Source organism: Haemaphysalis longicornis, unplaced genomic scaffold (assembly GCF_048455015.1).
Source record: "Haemaphysalis longicornis isolate Haplotype H1 unplaced genomic scaffold, Haemaphysalis longicornis Haplotype H1 scaffold_1, whole genome shotgun sequence".
Taxonomy (NCBI): domain Eukaryota; kingdom Metazoa; phylum Arthropoda; class Arachnida; order Ixodida; family Ixodidae; genus Haemaphysalis; species Haemaphysalis longicornis.
The window spans coordinates 248,151,128-248,174,395 of NW_027526203.1; the positions used below are offsets into that span (position 1 = coordinate 248,151,128).

Below are 23,268 nucleotides of genomic sequence, written 5' to 3' on the forward strand. Positions count from 1 at the left end.
TCGGACGCAGCAAGCCTAGGCGCCTAGGCTTTTCTATCGGAGTTCACACAAATCGTCAAATCGTTTCACTTGCGCGCTTGATAACAGCAATGGCAGCAGCGGCTCCCACGTGTTCAAAACGAGCGGTCGGCTGAAGCGTGCACCTCTGGAGAAGCTCTCGGGATGGGCGTGTGAGGCGTGGGCCACGATCCCATAGACCATGGTTGAACGTTCGTTCAGAAGTGTGGCATCGCGAACGCCCTTGAAGGCACCGAGGCCGAGATGTTGTGGTCAGCGGAGAGCGACGAGGAGTGAGATGAGTGAGATTACTTAGGGAAATAAATCGCCCGTTTCTCTCGCATTCGTTTGTCTGGGTCACAAAGTCCCGTGCGGGTTACAATCGGAGGTGCAAGTTTTTTCGGGTTTTTTGCCAGGAAAATCGGGTGCGCGTTAGAATTGGGGGCGCGTTAGAATCGGGTAAATACGGTAAAGCCCCTACTTTGAAGTGAAGCAAATTGCACTTTTCTTCTGGTCAGGCATGAAGAGAACAGTATATATACTCACTCATTTCATATGCAAGTATGAACTGCACTGATCTTCCATTGTGTGCAAAAATGTGATTGCCGTCTTCGGATAAAAAAGCCAAGGTAGTTTTACACGCTGAAACTAGAAATGGCTACAGGGAATGCCATAGTGGATGCTGGGAAATTGTACTCTTCGATGAACTCTACTTCTGACCATGTGTTGACGATCTTTCCTAAAATAGGTTCGTATTTTTGCTGCCGAGGTTACTTTCACTTAATCCATTTGTCAATAATGCTATTCAGTGTTCAAAAGCAAAAAATTCTGTTTGAAGTTTCGCATTTGTGGCACACCATTCTTCAGTTGGATACGTCCAAGGACACCGCAGGTTTTTTGCTAACCAATCAGTTGGTTTGTATTTTTTTTTCCACTCAGGCCAACAGGAAATTGTAAATTGAATAAAAGAATTCTATTTGTTCCCAGGACTTCGCTTAAACACATGTATCACCAGCCATTTATAGCATGGTGCAAACTGAAATGATTAACAGGAGTCAGCACGTTTAGAAGTGGTAGTGCACTGAAAATTGCACTTGATGGGAACGGGATGCGTCTTTTAGTCACAGTCATTTTCAGTGTAGTTTCTTTTTTGCTTGCATGCATGGCTACATATTCAGTGGTTGCAGGTTTGCATGAAAAGTAAACAGACACAGCTGTCAAAAGATGTGGACACACTTTATTATTGAGGGTACATGGGTATTGGGTTCAGACCTTGAAATTTATTTATACTCTAACAAAGAATAACTTTAGGCAGTGCCATCCTCTTGCAGTCTTGCAGGCAATAGTTCATTGTACCCTTGTTTGCACAACGCCAGCAATCGCAGCATAGGCGTCTCTGCACTCCTTCCCGTCATGCTGCAAACCTGTAATGTTGAAAGGAAACAAAATACAGGGTACCCACAAGTGTTCTGTAATGACAAGCTTATCATTCATTGACAAGGAAACAGCATGGGTGCTAAGGCATTTTGCTACAAAAGGCACTGAAACGGCAGGTTTCATGCAGTACTATTGTGGACCCATAGAGCACCTTCTGTAAGAAGAGCTCAATAGTCGTGTATACGATGCACACCAACGGCGGGACCCATTTGTGTACTTCTTTCCAGACGTGCCAGGCACAGGCCGAGAGATAATCGAAGCGTGCAACATTTGAAAACTGGGAGGCGATTGTGTTACATCACCAGTACCACGGAGAAAGAAGTATTTCAGGAGGAGAAACTGCTGCGCTGGGACAGCGCGGGCGGGCGGTGCGTTAATGTCACTGTGCGGCGAGGAGCAAATGCAGCTTGCGGAGCAGCGCAACAGATGGCGCGTCAACCGCGTTGCCATATTTTGCACGCTCTTCTATGGACGCGACGAACAAAAATTGTAGTGTCACAGAATATATTGTAAAGATTGCCAGATTTCTTTCTGTAAAATAAATAATTACAAGTGCTGGACATTTTAGCAGCAGTTATTAACAAATACTGCCCTATTTACATGCCGTACCGCGCTCGAAACGAAGTACTAGAAGGAATCCCGGAGCAGACGACGACTGCCGACACCGCCTCCTCGCCACGAGATGTTCACTCTCGCCGCTCTCGCCTCTGGCGGGCGTCTGCCCATTGCGGCAGCCGCCTATGCGCCGACTGACCTTGAACCGGCGAAGCTCTTCGGAAAGCGCGCTGCGCGAATTTTCCCTTTGGCGCCTCGCGACAGAGGGCGCGTCGGTGCCGTGCCTAGCGCAGTGACTTTATCGCGGCGCCGGAGCAAGCCCTGTTGCGCCTCCTGAATAATTCTTGCTCCGTGGCCAGTACTTTGTGACAGAGTTCGTCTTCTTAACCAGTACATGCCGCCAAACACAAGTGCGGCATTGAACTTGATGTTCCTCCTTTATGAAACTCTGTTATCAGCTCGGCAGTGGTCCATAGCTGAAGGATCATGTGTGTCAAGTAAAAGGCTCTACCAGTGTTTGTCATGTGAGGGGGCGGGGGGAGAAGGGCAAGGAAGTACGTTCGAGTGGAATGTGTTCCATCTCTTTTCTTCTGTTGATGCCAAGGTTTATGTTTAGTGCACATTCCACAAAAAACTAGTTGTGAATCATCACTCGACTTGTCTGCTTCGTTCGTCCCAGTCTTTTTCGTGCTGTTGTTAAGATGACACATACCAACTCGCCCAGCTCACCCCTCTGGATATGTTACGGTTGGCTATGCTACAGCTAGTAAAATATGAGCAACCACACGTAAAGCCATACGATAAAAAAGCTTTCAAGGTGGGATTTACTGCAATAACTTCTTGAGCAAGAAGTTGCTCCGGTAAGCACTCAGAATGATAAAAACCAACTTGATGTGGATAAGCCGAGTCCAATCGTAGTGCTGTTGCAAGGGCAAAAGTTTTTGGCAGCATGCACACGAAATGGAGTACATGTACATCTCAGAGCAGCTCACAGGCTTCCGGCAGCACCAGGCTGCGATGAACTCCATTGCCAACGTAATGACAGAGCTAGAGCACACCCAGACTACCAGGCAGGTGGCAGCCCTCGTGCTACTTGATGCAGTGCCGTAGCCAGGGGGGAGGGGGGGCTGACCGGGCTTCAGCCCCCCCCCCCCCCCCCCCCGAAATTTTTCCGGCCATCGCCATGCTGCCTGTATGCCTGGTACGTCGCCTGTGAACAAAGCGGAATATTTTTGAAAGTTCCACTAATGGCACTTTCCACGAAATGCTATGAAAATGCCACGAAAGTGCATGTCAACCCTTCGCATGGAAGGGAGCCGAGTCCGGCCGTGACAAAACGAAGCGCCTGAGGGGTGCGAACCGCTGAGGGATGATTTTGGAGGGGTGCAGCCCCAAAAGCGATGGTGCCTTCGGGTAAGCTCAGCGCACGGGACGCCAAAGGCATGCATTGTATCCCTTTGTGCGAGACATGCGGCAAGACCGAGAATAATTGGCTGGCTGAGTTGTTCTCAGCAAATTAGATTGACTCGTCCGGGGAAGCATGGAGTGGTCTGCACCACGGTCCACACTAACTCGCGGCGGAAAAAAAGAGGGACCGCCGGCCATTGATGGTTGAAGACTGGTACAATGCAGGCCCGAACGGGAACAGACGATCTTTGTATGTTAAGCAGAACAATGTGCAAGCGGCAGTGGCTGATCACGGCCGCTCCCTCTCCTAGAAAGGGGGAGATCAAGTGGCCATGGGCACACATTCAAGACTCGTGCAAGGTAACTGAAGAATGCGATGGGCTACGTAATGGGTGAAACGTGCAGTTTCACCCATTTCACCAGCTGAATGAATGCCGTGCGTGGGCAGAGGGCCTTTGCGATTGAGACACACCGCAAGGTAGGCCCCTCTTCCTCGCGTCAGCCCTTCATTCTTCCTTTTTCACGTTTCTGTCGAGGCCCGGAGGGTTTTGTTGGAGTGGGCTCAGATTGCGCGCACTGAGTGTTGTCCCCTTCCGATGGCGATGTTGCGACAGTCAATTTCACCCCCGCGATTAGGCAGATTTGTTCGGCGGTATTCTCCCCTAACCTAGGAAACTGCAAAACAGCGGGTCGACAAAAAGGGCGTGCTGCGGCTCCCCGAGCCAGTTCCAGACTTTATCCTAAATGTGAAGGCACGACGGTCACCAGCCCTGCCACAGGCAGACGGCGTCGCGATCAGATGGCCATATTCGGCTGCCCAGAGCAGTGTATATTCAGGGGCCGGAGTCACAACGGCGATATCGAATAGTAAGTCATTTTCTTCCAGTCACTAATCTTTACATGATCACTGATGTCTTTTGTTGATGGAGGTTGCATTGTACGTTAAGTTGTGCGGTGCAGATCAATTATGCATTCTTTGATATTTAAATATTCACTTCGTAATATTTACACGATGCCACAGTACCTTGTGTCTTTGAGCTAAAAAATGTCTATCTTGTTTTATTCCGAATGCAGTATTTGCGTTTGAATTGGTAATTGAATGCACCCACGGTGGAGCGGATAGGTGACTTTTAATGAGGGAAAATGTAAATTCAACTCCTGTAAAGGCCCAAATATTTTATTATGCACGAAGTTGGAGAGGATTACTCAGAGTGTATCGGGACAGCGTAGCATCAGTACATGAAGAATGAAATATATATTTGTTCTGGCTGCAATCCACTGCTACACCCAATTTTAAAACCATAGCAGTGTGCGCAGCGCAAGTGAAGGACTTTCGTACTGGTGGCAAAGAAGAGCTCTAGAGAGAGAGAGAAACAACTTTCGCTGAGCCCATTTCAGGTGACGCTCGCAGGCGTCAGACGGGGTGGAACCCCATTCACGAGTCCCAAATGAGTCCAATAGCTCCTGGCCCCTGGACGCGAGCTCTTGCTGCGTCGCAGGTCGGGGCTGGACATCAAGATCTCCCATCGCTGGGTAGGGGGGGGGGGGTGCCTTTCTGGTAGAATTTTCCTTTAATGCTTCCTGGCCTTCTTTGAAGTTCTGTGGGCGCAGGACTATCGTTCTTTCAAGGCTCAATCGGTCGTGCATGACAACAGAATTTCCTAATTAAATAAACGGCCACATACAACAGGCCCTCTCAAGAGCACCAGCACACCTCCGCCAGCCCCCCCCCCCCCCCCCCCCTCGACGCGCACACACACACACACACATACGGGTGCGCGCCAATGTGTTTCTTCCCAGATCCACAACTGATACATTCTAAAATGTCGCATGAAGCACATTTTGAGCAATCGTCAGCATTTCTTAAGTAACCGAAATAACCAAGGAATTATCACGGTAAACAACTTTGCAATTTTTAGCCAATCTATTCTGTCGTAGCCTGAAACCATGCTTTAGTTTGAACATCACGGTCGCTGTCAACCAAGGAAATAGTTTAACTGCGTCATTACTGTCCGCTTCATGCTAAAGCATGGTAGTCTTTGGTCTTTCTGTATGCGGGGCCATGCCAATACGCATGTTTTCTTGGTGCACTCCGGGAAACAAATCTATCCTGTTGTAGCCTGAAACCATGCTTTAGTTTGAACATCACGGTCGCTGTCAACCAAGGAAATAGTTTAACTGCGTCATTACTGTCCGCTTCATGCTAAAGCATGGTAGTCTTTGGTCTTTCTGCATGCGGGGCCATGCCAATACGCATGTTTTCTTGGTGCACTCCGGGAAACAAATCTATCCTGTTGTAGCCTGAAACCATGCTTTAGTTTGAACATAACGGTCGCTGTCAACCAAGGAAATAGTTTAACTGCGTCATTACTGTCCGCTTCATGCTAAAGCATGGTAGTCTTTGGTCTTTCTGTATGCGGGGCCATGCCAATACGCATGTTTTCTTGGTGCACTCCGGGAAACAAATCTATCCTGTTGTAGCCTGAAACCATGCTTTAGTTTGAACATCACGGTCGCTGTCAACCAAGGAAATAGTTTAACTGCGTCATTACTGTCCGCTTCATGCTAAAGCATGGTAGTCTTTGGTCTTTCTGTATGCGGGGCCATGCCAATACGCATGTTTTCTTGGTGCACTCCGGGAAACAAATCTATCCTGTTGTAGCCTGAAACCATGCTTTAGTTTGAACATAACGGTCGCTGTCAACCAAGGAAATAGTTTAACTGCGTCATTACTGTCCGCTTCATGCTAAAGCATGGTAGTCTTTGGTCTTTCTGTATGCGGGGCCATGCCAATACGCATGTTTTCTTGGTGCACTCCGGGAAACAAAATGCTGACTTGTTTCGGGCATCGCACCATGCCCGAAGGTCATGCTGGCTCTGCACAGCTGCCCAATCCTCCGTTTTCTGGTGGACAAAGAAGATTTCAAACATAATTTCCATTTCCCACGTCTGCAACGAAAACTACAAAACTTCTGTGCGCCCTATACATTCCAGAACCGCCCATGCTCATGAACTGCAAATACTTTTTTTATCGTTTAGCTTTAAAACCGGCAGTGTGTACTCGGCTGAAAAATGGCAGCGCACGCGTCAGCTAAAAAAGTATGTCCTTTCATTGAAGTTTGAAACCAAAATGGTAGGACCGCATTATAACTCTTTCATCAGATCTCACGACAAAATTCAGAACGTAGCAATATTTTGCTCAGCTTGCACAGAACATGCCTGCCCGCAAGAGTATGGTCAGACATCGCCGTATTTGCGTTATTTTTTCTTGCTAAATATAAAGTTCGATACAGCATTGAATGGCGAACTTTGCAGTGACTTGCTCTACCTCATCTGGGAGTGGTAACTAAAGGGGGTGGCTGCTCCAGAAAAGGTATAGCTTGATAGTACACGCCTTCAGGCAGATTATAGGGCATTTATGCACGAAGCATTGAAAACGTGACCGCTAGGAATGCAACTACTTGAGAACACCAAGCTCATTACAGCAGACTCTAATTTGGGTTGTGCAGAAATGTCAACCAGATTCATTATGTTACAAAAGCACAAGCTTCTCCGCCCCGATGAGACTCAAAACAGAAGCGCAAATTTAAACTGGCATGACTTAACAAATGCCAATGGCTGAATTATTCCGCTTTGCGTGTGGACTAATATTGCCAGGTTCATGTAATTTTCGCCCTTAACAGTGCTGTTCTTGCGCGTGATAAGAACAAATGATAAGATCAATGAAGGCCCCTCAAAAATCACGCAATCATGTTCCTTGGCGATGACTTAGGTCGTTGGGCACCAATCATCCAACAAGATCCTGTGCTGTCATAGTGAAATCGCCGCCGGAAAGTGGGCGGGGATTCGCCATTGCTTCAAATGTTTAATTTAATATATCGATAATTCCTTCGAAGTTTGCTGTAAGACTGATATCATTGTTATCAAGACAAGGCAGTCTTTTTAATGAACCAAACATGTATTTTTTCTTCATAGCCTTTAACCCTTTGAGGGTTTTTGCCGTACGTGTACTGCGGTGGTTTTCCGTCCCGCAAGGTCTTTGCCGTACGGGTACGATTTCGAGCATCCGTTTGAAATTTCGCGCCATATTAACGATGCATGCTCCCTGGGAGGTGCTGCCACCTCCTGGGACTTACAAGAAGTGTTTGAAATTTGATTGTGCTACCTTCTTGCGGTGAAAAACAGAACTCTCTGGCTTCAGCGCGTTACGGCGTCTGTACGTGTTAACGCGTTTCGTGGTTTCAGTTTCGCCACGTGATCGCATCGGAGGCGCGCGAAACTTGATCGACGCTCGCTATCAGGGGCGGCGGAAGTTGATTTCGATCTATATTGGCGCTGCTCTTATCTTGTTTATTACCCACACTCACTAGGTATTCTTGCCCTCCTTGCTTGGAACTGAAGTAACCTAATTGGAGACTCCATTGTGGGGGCGGCGGAAGTTGATTTCTATCTATATTGGCGCTGCTATTAGCTGGTTTATCACCGGCGTTTTCTCGCTCTCCTCGTTTACTGGGTTGCCTTCGAGTTCTTCAGATGCACGGCAAAGCAGCGATATGGCCCAACGAACTGCCCGCTCTGATGACACCGACCGCGATGACTCTTCTGACTCTGAGTTTACTCCTTTCACCGAATCTGAATCGGAAGACAGCTCATTTTCGGACATGCGCTGTATGTGTGCAGACTTCGATAAGGCACTGTGCATAGACCCGTGTTTCAAGGAATACCACACTCTGAAATACTATTGAACATTTTTCAGTTCTAAGTGATGCTGACCCCAAAATACTGTTCCTGATAATTTTTTACCATTTAAAGGGGTCCTGAAATGCCTTCCGCCGATGCATGGATGTACATGTAACCAAATAAAGCAATGTATTAGCAATCTCCTCCTGCAAGAATTTTGTTAAAGCGATGAGTATTAGCTGAGAAATCGTAAATCAAAAACCGCGCATTATCGTCGCGCCGTATTTCCTCCTCCTTTCAACTGTTTCTTCGCTGTTGGCCTCCCCTCCCATGATGCTCCGCTCCTCAGCGGTGACGAACTTCCGCTATTGCGCTCCCCCAGACTGCCGTCTGCTACGGGCCAGCTCTTTCGGCTTTTTCATCTTTGTTGACCCCATGGACACTCCTCTAAAGGCTGGAAAAGTGAACGAAGGACCTGGCCGCATGTGTGCGGCCTGGCCTTGCCCTTTCGCGGTGTACGTAGCTGCCGTTGGTATCGGCGGCGAATTCGCAACCGCGCGGGGAGAATCGTGCGCTCGTTCCCTTTGGTGCACCGCGCACTGTTTATCCAAAAAGCGCGGTCTCAGATGTGATCCCGCTGGTGCCGGGTGTTATTTTGCGGCGGTTGTAATTCCTACTACCGGCGGCATGTGAAAAAGGACATTTTAAACCGACACAGAACCCGTGCACAAAACGCGCCGGATTGGATCGCTTTATCAGCGGCGATGAACGGGAAGGCGCAGAGCAAACCAACGCCGCACTCGATCACCGAGAACCCGTGTTCTGACAAGCTGCACCCATGTGTTGCATTCAACACTGACGGGAAAGCGTATGTTTGCACTTGTTTGGATAGTCGTAAAATGTCCAAACACTCCGGCACTCCGATAGCAGATGAGCCGGCGAGACATTTCGGAAAACATTTGACAGATGGCGCCGTATGCATTAGTGTGTCGCTACGCAAAACTGATTAGACGCTGTACCGCTCTACTAAAACTCCCCTCGCAGTGTTTACGTAGCGGGATGCAAAAATTTAGCGTTTAGCGTATGCAAAGGCCACAAACGCTGTACTAAAACTCAATTAGCAGCAAAATAGCGTGCGTATGTGAGGCCGCTTGCGTTTACAAAGCTGCACGCCGAGCGCGTACGTTTCAAACCTAGTGACATCGTTTAAATACACTGGCAAGCACAGTGTAACGTAGTCAGATATAAACCGTATGCTCAGGCGATAAGCAAGAGCTTGTTTTATGTGATTGCGCATAAAGGCCCGTTCGCACTTGCGACGAAAGCGAGTGAAAGCGGCAGGAATTCCGTCGCTTTGTCGCGCGACGATCGTTTTTGTCGAATGGTCGGGACAAATTTTCGTCGCGCGACAGAATTTCCGTCGCATTCGCTCGCTTTCGTCGCAAGCGGGATTGGAAAGTTCTGCCGCTGCCGTCTGCGCCGCAGCTCGGAGGTAACCGCGCGATCTGCTCGGGCCGAACGAACGCGCACACTCCCGCACGGCAGCGCCCCAAGCTGCAGCCGGCCGCGTACATCGCTCCCGGCGCTGCCTGGAGCCCGCCCTCGGCACACTAGCCAGACATATATTTCAGGCACTATAATGGAGGACATATTTTTTGCTTCCGATTAACTAGTTCTTTGCCCCTGTGTTTTTAAATACGTGAAGTGGTTAGCACGTCGTCCTCACGCAGCTCTGTATCGTCGTAGCATCGCTGATTGTCCGAACGAAGCTTGCAGCTAAGCCAATGCAGTGACCGAAGCTGTGTGTGTGTGTGCATCGCCTCCTGTGTGTTGTGGACGCGTTCGTTTCGCGATGAAATGCAACATTGTTCCATGATTGTACTTCTGCGGGTGGATAGTGCTTCCCATGGTCTGGATTATCTTTCTCAAACGACGTACGACTCAACCTCGCATGGGGTATGTGTAGTGTGCCTGGCTAAAAGCCTTCTCTCTTGCGCGCCAGAGTTGTGACTTGCTGTTTGTCCACGCAAACCGGGTGTGAGGTGAGTGCCGAATTTACGACGGGCAGGAGGAGGCAACCCATCGTCTGTCAATCGCGGTTCAGACTTGCAACGCATGTTGTGACGTTGCGTTCGTTCGAAACGCATCTCTGGATTGTTTTGAAGTTGAATAAAATGTACGCGTCAAACCCTGGCATTCGGCTCAGGGCGTTCTCTGCGATTGCACCAAATAAGTGTCACGGGGCTTTCTTTAAGGGAAGTACTCATGTAACATAAAATCCATGTCGTGCTATGGCCGTGTTGCATTCAATACAAACGGTTAAGCGTTTGTTTACACTTGTTTCGTTTCTCTTAAAATGTTCAACACTCCGGCACTCCGCTGGCAGATGAGCGGGCGAGCCGATGCTGAGCAGACGACTCATCTCTTTGCCGGAAGTGCGTGAAAAAGCCGCCCAATAGCAGGATGTCTAGCTCATGACGAACATATGGGAATTGATGATGTAGACATGTGAAGATGGCGGCGTCCAAAAACACGAAGGGAAGGGTGAGAAAAAAGCGACAAACTTTGCAACAAAAGTGTGAGCTTTCCGCTGCGCGTAAAAGAGTAATACTTGGCACAGATGATGTTGACGACCCTATCTAACGATTGCGCTAGTTCATTTAGTGTGCTCAAAATGCCTTTCAGGGCCCCTTTAATCATGACTTTAGACATTTTGTACATTCCAAATCCGCAATAAACTAATTTGACCACCAGGGAAAGTTCTTTTTTAAAAAATTCGACCCTCAAAGGGTTAAGGGCGCTTGCAAACTTCCGCGCTTTTTTTTTCTATCAGGGGGGGGGGGGAATAAAGGGTGCCTTCAACAACCTCCAGCACCCTGTCATCTCCCTGGCCATAAAGGAGGCCGGCATTGCGGACAAGCTGCGGGGCTCCGTCGAGGTGTTCGTGACGGGCCTCATGGCACAAAGGCAGGTAGGCAACGCCCTGTCGGTGCTTCAACCAGTGGATGTGGGCACCCTGTAGGGCACAGTCGTCAGCCCCTTACTCTTCAACATGGTCACAGTGGCACTATCAGACGGCCTGCACAGTAGAAGGGCGCACAGGGTGTACCTGTCTGTGTACGCCGCGGCCGCGGCCCTGTAGGCACTAGGCCCCATGGCGGGCTGCCGAGGCGTCGTTCTGCAGCTGCAGGCACCCCCGGATGCAGTGCGGGCCAAGCTCGCCAATGTCAGCCTGCAGCTGTCGGGGACCGAGATGGAGGCGATGCTTGTTCACTGGGACACCCAGGCCTGCTGCAGGGTCACGTGCCTGCAAATCGACAGCGAGCAGCTCGGGTGGAAGACCAGGGTGCGCTACCTGGTGCTCATGCTGGACCACCGAGATGGCTTCTGCCAGGCCGCCAAGCAGCTCCGTGCCAGGACCGGATGGCCACCTCGGCTGTGAGTAAGGTGGCCGCCCAAGACTGTGGCTGCTCCCAACAGACAGCCTTTGGCTGTAGGGCTGCTGATGTGTGCGCTGCCGCTGGTCACCTTGCCGAAACCAAATTGGTGGCAGTTGGAGGGTGACTGCCGCAAAGGCGCCCGTGCCTGCTTTGGAGCTCACAGTGCCACAAGACGCTGGCCAAGGCGGGGGTGTGGACAATCGGGATGGCGGTAGAGCAGCAGGCCCTGGGCCACATCGACTGGCTGCAGCGCGCCAAAGGGGGAGGCCTCCTCTGCAGTAGCTGCGCATCCACCTGCACTCGTTCAGTGCTCCACCACACCACCTCAATTAAGGACTGATGCCACAACCAACGTGCTCCATCGCAAGGAATGAAGGAAACTGGCCACGAGGTACTTTCCATTGGTTGCCACATTTGATGAGCTCATGGCAAAAATGTCCGCATACCGCGCTGCAAACCACGTGCAGCTTTGGAAGAGAGACACTAGAACTATCACAGGAGTGAAAAAGCGTGATGTAAAGATTGATAGCAAGATGCCCAAGACCCTGAAGTATTACCAGATACGTTAGTGCTGCATCCATGGGGGCATGAAGTTCGTGAGCAGCAATAATGGCGGCGTGCACATAAATTATTGCAAGTCCCTCCTTGAAAACGTTTTTGTTACATTTACCCGCGGTTGCTCATTTCTTGCTAGCCATAACATAGCTAATCTCCAGGCTCAAGCCTTACTAGTTTCACTATGCACTTTGTTGTTCGGCTTGCCTGAGAGAGAGAGATCAAACAGCCCATGTCCGGGCTGCCTGAGCACATTATCACAAAATGCGATGTATGCCTGGCTCCATTGAAACATATAGTTTTATCGCTTGTGCATAAAGCAGCGCAGATCTATCTGTCTTGCTGGTGGAAAAAACATCTCTGTAGACAGCAAACGGGAGCCGACTGAAATTTTAAAAAGGAATTTTCACGGATGCCGGAAGAGTGGGTTCAAAAGAAATTTACTGGCAGGTTGTCATGCGGACCCCAGTCGGCTAACGAGAAACAACTGCCGCGAAAAATTTATACAAGGGATTATCACGGATGCAATGAGAATTGCCGCAGCCATATCAGATTTTGTGCTATGCCAGGTAATTAGGCAATTCTTGCGAGTTGCTCTTGCCTTATTTTGTAGGAGCCTCGCACTTACCACCTGGCGGATGTACTGTCAGGCAGGCTCTGTGAGTAAAACAACAACAAAAAACATTCCGGCGAAGCCACAAGTAATCGTCTACTGCAACAGGGTTTTCCGAAGGCGCACAAAAATAGAAGCGTGTCATACATTCGCTGTAAGCCCCCGCCGATTAGGTTCAGCTTTTGGATACAGCTTATTTTATTGGGCATCAAACACAGAGTATTTTATGGGAAATACAGGACAATTACATGACCTACATATGTTTCTTTCCAGTCGCAAGTGGTTCACACTTGCGACTGGAGCGGTAGAAGCGACGAGATTTCTGCCGCTTTCCTTGTTCGTTTGGTCTCGACCAATTTTTGTCGCCGCGGACAGCAATCGCGTCGCTTCTATCGCTCCAGTCGCAAGTGCGAACGGGCCTTCACACTTGCGCTGCGTAGCCACACCACATCGCAATCTAAACCCATTTTTCGTGATTCACGCCGCCGTTAAAGCATGCACTGCCCATGTCAACACAACATTTCAATCTGCTATCAGGAATTTCACGATAGGCAAGCGCTTAAGCTTATTATTTGTGGAATGCTGGAAGCGGTCTCGAAATGTTATTAGAAAGTACGCCTTGCTGCTAAGGTTGAGGCTCTGAACAGGGTGGACAAAGGGGGTAATCGTCATTTCCACAGGGACGGTCGTCATTTCAGTGCACAGGCGCAACAATACCTGCACACGCCACGCAGGAAAAATATGGAATACAATGCGATCGCTCCACGAACAAATCTGTCGTCAAAACTTGTTTTATCTCCCTTTTTTTTCCCCTGAACACACTGAGTTCATGGAATGACGCACGTGGAGCGTGCACCTTCTGCAAAAGAAAAACAACCGGACCCAAAAGTTCACGTAAAAGGAATGTTTAAAGTAAACAAGAAGGCCAAAATAAAAATAACCGAGCACTAATAACAGAGCACATGGATGCCTCACCTTTGTTACTGCGGGCAGTGGCATCTACAGTGTGCTGAAACTCAACACACCACACCATGATGAATAACCAGATTCTTCTTGCGTGAAAGCGACGATTGCATCGGTCGAATTTTAAGGTATATGCATGTCTTTAACACATTTTCCCTTCAGTAGCTAACTTCTGCAATCTCAACACAAAGAAGCCCGCTTGAAAAGCAAGAGCTTTCCGCCATTTTGGCCAAGCGCGGGGACTAGGCAGACTAGGGAGGCATTCTAGCGCTTTACCAAAGACTAGGGAAAAATTTCTGGGGAGAAACAACAACTAAACAAACAAATCTAGCGCCAAAAAAATAATGACGTCATGCATATTTTAATGACGTCACACACATTGACCAATCAGCGTTTCCAGCCATTTCTCCCCCTATACGGATGTGTCCTCGCCCGCCCGCCCGTAGCGTTTGCATACCGGATGTAAAGAAACGTTTCGTTTCCGGCTACGTGAGCCTACTCCGCGGCCATGATTGGCTTACTGGTTTGGCGGGGCCGTCGCGCGACGAGGGAATTCGGACCGAGAGCGATCGGCTCCGCCGTCGCAAAACGCCGAAAAGCGACGGCCGGCTCGTCGCTTTGCGACATCGCTTTTCGTCGCGCGACGAGGCGCATCGCCAGTGGGAATGTGCCTTAATGCTTCGTTAACTCGAACTCACACATCTCGAAAAATCGGCTAAGTCAAAATTTTCAGCGGGGCCGAAGCATTTCCTATACGTCCCATGTATTTGTTGCCCTTTATTTCGAAGTATTTTTGGGACAAACTGGATATCTCGAAATCTTGACTGAGAGTGGAACGAGAATTTTTCCGCCGCGGACCGCGCAAGATACGCGCGATGCTGCCGCGCCTAAGTCCCTCGATCTTTTTCTCGTTTAGCCATGCCTACCACAAAGCCGATTTTTTCCCCGAACGTGAAGTCTGAGCGTAGCGGCATATCAACTTCGTCAAGCAACCCTGTGACGCGTTATGTGACGGTATATAGAGACATGCGCAGAGGTACAGCAGGATGTGCCCGTTACAGGAGAACTTACGGAACCCGAAATCGTTGATATGGCCACAAAGGAGGGGGGGGGGGCGAAGACGGGGGCGACGATTACGAATCCGCTATAGAGATGCCGACATCTGCCGAAACGATTTGCTGCGCTTGCTGCCAAATAAGGTTGAGTGCAGCGGCAGGGGGGCCTGATAAGGTGTCGGCACCCACACGCCAGAAAGTTTCGGGCCTATTTCCCTCCCTCTACCCCCCCCCTCCCCCTTAAAAAAAAACCTCATCGCATTGCATCGCAGCGGCAGGGAAGATCGGCTTGTGCAATGCGTCAAGCAGCTAGAGGACTCTTTAGTCCCGAGTGCGACCGCGGAGCAGACCAGCATTACACAGTTCTTTTCTGCTAAATAAAATTGCAGTGCCACAAAGCCCAACCGGTGAACGTCTCTAGCAGTGGCGCACACCCGGGGGGTGTTTTGGAGGTTGTGACCCCCCCCAGATGTCCGTCGACCCAAACCCCCTCCGCACGCCTCTCCCACCGAACCGAAACCGAAGTTCACCGAGCGCAGTGTGTAGTCGCGGAAGCTTTATTATTGGACATTCGCAGTTAAATCTCGAAGAATATTGGACTCCCTTCGAAAAGAACGGGGTGAAAAAATTCCCGGCGGGCATTTTTTCACCCCTTTTTTTTTTCGACTAAAAAAATTCTTCATGTCTTTCTATGACCCACCACAACCTCCCCTTTGCTTTCCGAGGTTTTCTTGACTGCCAACCCTTATTTTCTGTCGTATTTCACGGAGCCCCTCATTTCCCATTTTCTGATTCGCTATATATATATATATATATATATATATATATATATATATATATATATATATATATATATATATATATATATATATATATACACGGTCGAACAAAAGAAGTTTCCAATGGTCCAGAAAAAATATCAAAAAGTAGAGTCCGACGCAAGTCTCAAAAAACAAAAACAAACATGTTTACTAACGTTTCGACTGGTGGTCCAGTCTTCATCGGAGTAACATCGGGTTACTTCGATGAAGACTGGACCACCAGTGAAGATGATATATGAAGATGAAGACGATGAAGATGATATATATATATATATATATATATATATATATATATATATATATATATATATATATATATATATATATATATATATATATATATATATATATAACTGGAACCGCCAGAACGAACCATTATTTTTTAGCACGCTGAACCCGAACCGGAATTGAACAAAAAAAATGGCAGTTGCCAGCCGGTTCACGACATAACAGTTCGAGCATCAGTTGTTGATATAGCGCGGTCAGTGTCATTCAGGAATTTTTCGGCTTCATGTACCATCAGCGTAATGACCATACACACTATTACCACTGAAATCAATTACAGATTATCAACGCCCTCCCTATTCGGGGTCGCAAGTCCAGGAAATAAATTCGCACCAACATTGAAATTGTATGTTTCTGTTGACCGCGCGCGCGCAGAATACACCATTATTGGCTGCGTGGACGCGATATAAAACATATGTTTGGCGCTTCCAGGTACAGGTCTCACCGCAAATATAGAATCATTGTACACCAACACAAAATCAACGATAAAATAAAAAAAGAACACATTTCTGGTAATTATATTTTGCGGAATATTTAATTTTAAGAGCGGAGCTGTTCGAGCTCTTGGTTGCGCCGTCTATGAGCAGAAACAGGAATGGAAAAGTACCAAGAAAATACCGAGCGAACGTGAGCGTGCGTCTCGTCACGGAGCGCCCGGCGCCGTCCAGGCTTGGGCGCGTGGGCTTGCGCCACGTGAGGGGCTCGCAAAAAGAAAAGAAAAAAAAATACCGAGCGCATGTTGTGGGGTAGCTGGTTTCGCTACGCCTTGTATGCACACGGTAAAGTCCTGACTATAATGTAATTATATACATATGTCTTCTGTTTTATGTCCCATTATTAGTCATTCGGTAAATTGTAGTAGCAGACCATCTACTAAATACACAATATAAAATGTCATGTATTTAACATACCACTAAGTTTGAAAAGAGATGTATAGGACAGTAACACAAATACTGTTTTCTCAGGTAGATTTTACGGCCGGCCAGGCATTGCTTACCTAACTTCCACCGCAATAAGTTAAAAATTCTGTAAGGAACTGTTTAAAAACGGCGCGAATTCCGGTGACAATCATGGGAAAGACGACACAAGAGCTTGCATTACGCCTTCTGGCGTATTGTCCTCGCTGACCATGCTGCGTCTACCGATTGCGGAGTATATCAATCACCCCGAGCATCTGTTGTGATGGGTTCGAGCCAGTGCGCTCATTAACATGTATCAAGTATTGTTCGTTACCCGCCGCGGTGGCTCAGTGGTTAAGCACTGCTGAGCACGAGGTCGCGGGTTCGATTCCCGGTTGCGGCGGTCGCTTTTCTGATGGAGGCGAAAAGCAAAAACGCCCGTGTGTACGAGATTTCGGAGCACGTTAATGATCCCCAGGTGGTCAAAATTAACCCGGAGCCCTACGGCGCGCCTGCGTCGCGTCGGCGCGTTAAACCCTACAATCAATCAACCAGTATTGTTCATTCCACAAGCTGCGTGCAGCGAATTGGATGTGCACCGCCCAATGAACGCGTCTATCTCACTGTGGCGGAGGCTGCAGGTTGAAGGATATTTGAACACCCAACCTCCCCTCCACTGGGCAGGTGGAACCGCAAGGCCCACCGCAAGTAACATCCCAGATAAGAACTCATAATTCGTGAGTTCTACTAAATATTTGTGTGCCTCGCATAGTGCGATTTCTTATCCGTCGTTTAGTTAAAGGACGGTGATGCGTAATGAAAAGCGGTATACACATAATGATTTGCGCACCGGATGACGCAGGCCATGACGTTTATAGTAATTTAAAATAAATTTACTGATACACCTAGCTAAACCTTCTGCACTGGCCTAATACACACCTCTGCCATGTATTGACGATGTTAATCTCTTTTGTGTTGAAAAGATCGTTCCCCTGTTAAAATTTACACTCTAAACTTTTTTTCCACCCATATACTCCCTAGAGGTTCTTTTTCGCCTGTCCTCTAGTGATCCTCCTTGTAGGAGTTTTTTTAGTACATGGAACAGGGAGGTTTTGTTTACCTCCTCAAAACAGGGTGTTTTTAGGTGATAGAAAGGAGGTAGTTAGGGAGTGTTAAGAAATGTTAGGGAGAATTTAAGGAGATCAAAATGGAGTATTCTTTACTTCCTCAAGGCGTTTTTAAGTGATGTTTATGGACTTTTTAGGCGGTTGAATAGGAGCTTATTATGGCTCCCTTGGGAAGTACTTATGTTATTTTAGGGGCGTTTTGAGGAGGTTTAAGGGAAGCATTTACTTCTTTTGCATGGAGTTTTACGTTTTGTAGGCCTCACGAGGGGAGTTTTTAGGAGGTTCAAGGGAAGCATATATTTATTTTGAATGGAGTTTTGCAAAGCTGGGGCGGTTTTGTAGGCCTTCCGAAAGGAGTTTTTTCAAGGCCACAAGGGAGAGTTTCTAGTTCCCTGCGGGAGTACTGATTTCACACGGTTTTGCTCGGTTTTAGGTTTATTTCAAACGAACTTTCGCATACAAGTTTACATGGTACATGCATGGTGTACACAAGGAGGCTCCGAAATAAAAACTTAGGGCGACCTCCTATAAGAAAGCAAAACTGTTAAATTGCTAAAAACACGCCAGTTAGGAATGGAAGACAGCAATAGAATGCTAGTTGAACAAACCGTAGAATTAATATTACTACAAGAACTGGAAATACGCGAAAAACAAAGATAGGCGCAAACACAACCACATGGTAAGTGAAATCATTATATAATAATAGCGGATCAAGAGCGCGTCAGTACTTATCAGAACCTATCAGAACGCATCAGCACTCAGTACACAAAGTGAAAAAAATGGTTGCAGTGGTTTACAACAACAAAAAAATTTCAGTTAGTGGTGAAATGAGCGATCTGTGTGCTAGTTGAACAAACTGTAGAAACAATATTACTACAAGAACTGGAAATACGCGAAAAACATATAGGCACAAACACAACGGCATGGTAAGTGACATCATTATATAATACTAGAGGATTGAGAACGCGTGAGTACTTATCAGTACGCATCAGTACTCAGTACACAAAGTGAAAAAAAATGATTGCAGTGGTTTACAACAACAATTTTTTTTTTCAATTGGTGGTGAAATGTGCGAGAGCTGTGTAACGATTTGATATTGAAAGGTAACGAGCATTTTGTAGATGGTAAAGGCACAAGAGATAAATGATGTAGGAGACAGACAGCAATGAGATGGCTATGGATAAATGAGTAATATAAAGAACGAGAAATATGCTGCGGAAAATACCAGTGCGTTTTGATAAAGACACAAATGCGCCAAGAAAAGTGACCCAGTCTGAGGGGTTAATTGCAAGGATATAGAACAGAATGGGTGGTATCGCGACAGCTTCTTCAGAGTGAGAAGAAAAAGCCATGTAATTCGTGTTTTTCCGATAATTTTGAGTTGACTCATTTGGCACCAGTTGCCAACAATATTTAGATAATTGTTTCTTTCAAGTTATATTAGTTGGTTAATATTATTGCTTCACTAAAAGATAGCTGTATTATCAGCATACAGAAGGGCCCATCAAATATCCCCTGTTCAGTAAAAAAAAAAGAAAACGTCAGAAACATAATACGAAATTCTTTAAACTACTATCCAATGATTACAGGATTGAAAACAAATAAAATATTGGTGACGGATATTGATGCGATAAAAGTAATTAGTTCTAAATCCTTCACACGTGGTTTGGTGCTGGCAAGGTCCAAAAAGGCATGTTCCACAAACGTTAGAGCTCTGTGTGCCTTCTTGGGATATTGAATGTTGAAAACCCAGAACGATGCAAACAGACTACACAGTCCTCCCAGTAAAGATGATGCAGTCAAGACACTCTGGCCATCGATGCGGAGGCTAATTTCCCCGTTCGCGGAATGCAGGCAGGGAGTCAAAGGAACATCTACCTGAAAAAGAAAAAAAGAAAAAAAAATGCCCCACATGTAAAATTCAAAACAGACACTATGGTTAAACGAACTTAATAATTCGGCACAGTAATAAAATAGTTATGCCAGGTTCCCTGCGAATTTCAGTACTTAAATTAGGAATGCAAAGGCTTCATAAAACCAAGTGCCAGTACATTAACCATCGTGGCTTTTGCAGCAATAAAAAAGATATTACTTCCGCACAATATACTCGAGCACAACTTTAAATGACAGTGAAGTTAAAATGCAAGTCTCTCTAGGTTGATAGATTAGCTCACAGGGAACACTATTATACCCCTCTTACACCTGGCATTTTTTTTAAAATAAGGTTGAAACTAGCAAAAACACGTTTTCACCGGAAGGGCTTAAGTGGCCTGACGCGCACAACTTCTTTCTTGGCTGCCGCTGGATGGTGCTACTCGTCCATACTTGGGGTGGCAGTACCGCTTTCCAAGGGAGCATGCGAGCTACGCATGAGAAAATCGTTCGAAGCCAAAACTTGCGAGGCCTCAAAAGGCCAACGTTCTTCTTCAGTGAAGCGTAAATACTGATCACAGGTCCAATGGAGAAACATTTTGCTTAGTGGTCTCGAACGGCAAATGACAGGGGAGTTTGGGGAAGCATGAGCGATTTGACCGGAACTGACCAAACTGCTTGGTACGTGGTAATGTAGTATTCAGTTGCTTGTATACTGTTATTAATCACCGCTGCTTCACTTGCTTCCGGTTTATCCTGATGCAAACAGCGACTGCAGTAGTGTTTGCGTCACGCTTGATGAGCAGTTGAACAGCGATTTCTCAGCACTTAAGGCATCTTGGCACTAAATCAATGCTGAAATGGCTATGCGGAGGTCCGACTTCCGTTTGAAATCAACTTGCTGGTTGTCTTCAATGACCCTTTAACAACAAGTTACCCTTATGCCTCATCACTGCAACCGATTGTTCCTCCGTGTGGTGCAAAGTGTGTTAGGGTGTAACGTGAAACGAACCGTTTCTGTGATTTGTAGGACTGATTCTGCTATTAATTACTGCAGTGACAACAAGCTATGAAAGAAAATCCCGCCATCTCCACGAAGTGAATGATGATGAGGGGGGCGAATCTAAAATGCTTATCAGCAGACAATGTGACGCATTAAGTGCAAGCTGCTTTCATAGTGTGTGCATTGACATTAGGATATGGCCCCCTGGCAGAATGATGCGCTGCGCGAGATTTTGCCGTACCTAAAAGGACAGGCAACTCATTTTTACGGAGTATAGGATCTGTAAAAGGGTTGCGAGTTGGGCGAGTTGGTAATTATGCATTGCGAAATATAAACTGCGCGCAAATTAACGAGGACAAGAACACATGAAGACGGCACAAGCGCACACTCGCAACTAGTTTATTATTGCACAATTCAAAGCTTTATATGCCCAAGCGCCCAATTGCCGCGCCCCCAATGCGTCACAGTTCTCCGCGCACTCAGCCGAAAATACTAAAAAACCGTAACAACAAAACCACAAAACGAACTTTGAGGCGCACGAAAGGCGAAAAATCAGCAAAGATAAGCGCATCATACATGGATTAAGACCCCCCTCCCACCCCCAACACGCATTCCCAGAAGCACCGAAATAGCGCTCAACGTGCGTCTAAATATGCGACTTCTCGATTAAGCAGGGCGATAGAGGGATGACTGACACATTCGGAACCAGCTTTTCTGATGTGGCTGGCTTCTACAATTTCTCGCGTTTGCTGGTTCTTATGTCGCAAAAGGATGGCTGTGCGCTCAAACACAGGGACACAATCAGGTCTGCATGCGCGGCAATGAGAAGATAAGTGGCTCAGGTCACGTTGAAAAATGAAAAAAAATATATATATACGGTACTTTTAGACGTCGTACGCTCGAGTTTGTGACAACGTACCCGTGTGCGGCTCTGTCCTGAAGTTCGGAGAAATGCAGGCGGGTTGTGTTATATTTCTCGTCTTGCATTACGCTTTCTTTTATATATTAGCGCCCTCTTCCCCGACCTCTCTACCTTCCTTACCGTTTCCGTCTGACTGCGCTGATTTTCGCCAGCACGAAGTAACTGTCACGTTGCTTTGAAACGACGCCGCGCGCGACAAACGATTTTACCTCGAATGCCCTGTTACAAACCAGCCTACAAAAGAATGCGAACACATACCCCAAAACCCACAAACAAGTAAAATAATACGAGTGTGCGCTTTTTTCTTTGCCCGTGCGCGTACGAGCGGTGAGCGGCACGGGTACCCGGGTACTTCGCTGTTAACCCTATCCAAACGTTTGACAAACGCATCGACTGATGAAAGACCACTTACCAGCGAGCTGTCCACACCTGTCGCCGTATCCAAATGCTGTTTGCGGCCGTTCCTCGTGTGACAGGGGCACATGAAAATCTTTCCACCAAATGGCACTACTATTCCTTCACAAATAAGAAAAAACGACGGCCCAAGGCGAGGCTTGAAGCTCCGGCAGCGCCGAGCCTCCGGCCGAGCTGCGTTGATAGCACAGAGGCACCACAGAACAGGGAGGATTTTAGAGAAGCAAAGGTCTAGCTTTGCCTGTAGTGCCAGAAAAAGCGTAGTGGCGGCGTCGTGAACTACCCAGTACGCCCGCTTGATGGCGCTGTAAACACGGCTTTGTAAACATGGCGGATGCTTTTTGCACAGGCCGCTTGAGCTCCTTAATAACATGGCTGCCCTCGCACGGCGGCCGCCGGCTCGCTGCTCCACGGCCGGACTCGACTCTCCTCCTCCCGCGCGCGAAAGGGGCGTCGAGTCCGGCCGTGGCTGCTCCTGCTGGCTCCTGGCTGGCACGCTGGTCGCGTGTTTACTTGCGCCGCGCTAGTGAAGTGATGTTACGCCAGGTGACCAGATGGCCTCGACTGGCACAGACCACAGTGAGCAGCAAGTGAGAACAAATCGTTTATTGACATCCGCAAGTTTACAGAGGCCAGGACATCATTTCATTTCGATCGCTGCAATTGTACGTCGCTTTCGTGACAACATTTTTTTTTTTTGCCATAACAACTCGTTCACTTGCGCTAAGATTTCGAACGAAGGGCACAAATGAAGTATTGACGGCGACAACGGTTTCCTTTGCACCGTCTTTCTAGCGGAGTGCATAACACTCACCTTCTGTTGGAAGAATCGAATATTCTGGCCTCGACAGCTGCCTTCCGATGCGGAATTTCCCACATTTGTCATTCCACAAGCACTCAATTCCCGTGTTTTGCCAGTCCTCTCAACAACTGATGGACGCAAAAGCACATAACAGCAATAACAGTCACGAAACCGGTGCTCCGCGCACATTGAAACGGTCGGCCGTTGCAGCGGTTTCAATTTGAATTGGCGGCTTTGTGGTTGCGAATTCAGAAACGAGGTGGTGCACCAGTCGGCTGGTCGTAAAAAGTTGTGTACATTTTTGCTCAACGAATGTTTGATGCGGAACTTGTTAATAGTATTTTTAAATAACACATTGTAAGCGAACTGTGTGGGCTCTTTGAGTCACGGAATGAATGTTTTGTATTCTATACCAAAAGTA

The 23,268-nt window shown here is 47.5% G+C and overlaps 1 protein-coding gene across 1 annotated transcript; it reads right to left on the reverse strand.

Annotated features, from left to right (window-relative positions):
• Positions 1 to 1,212: 1,212 nt before the first annotated feature.
• On the reverse strand, positions 1,213 to 12,893 carry LOC144143663 (uncharacterized). The gene is made up of 3 exons (XM_077675466.1): positions 11,432 to 12,893; positions 11,186 to 11,314; positions 1,213 to 1,421 (listed from the first exon to the last, which is right to left on the reverse strand). The coding sequence occupies exons 1-2, from the start codon at positions 11,804 to 11,806 to the stop codon at positions 11,222 to 11,224; spliced, it is 468 nt and encodes a 155-aa protein (XP_077531592.1). The 5' UTR covers positions 11,807 to 12,893; the 3' UTR covers positions 1,213 to 1,421; positions 11,186 to 11,221.
• Between the last annotated feature and the right edge of the window lie 10,375 nt (positions 12,894 to 23,268).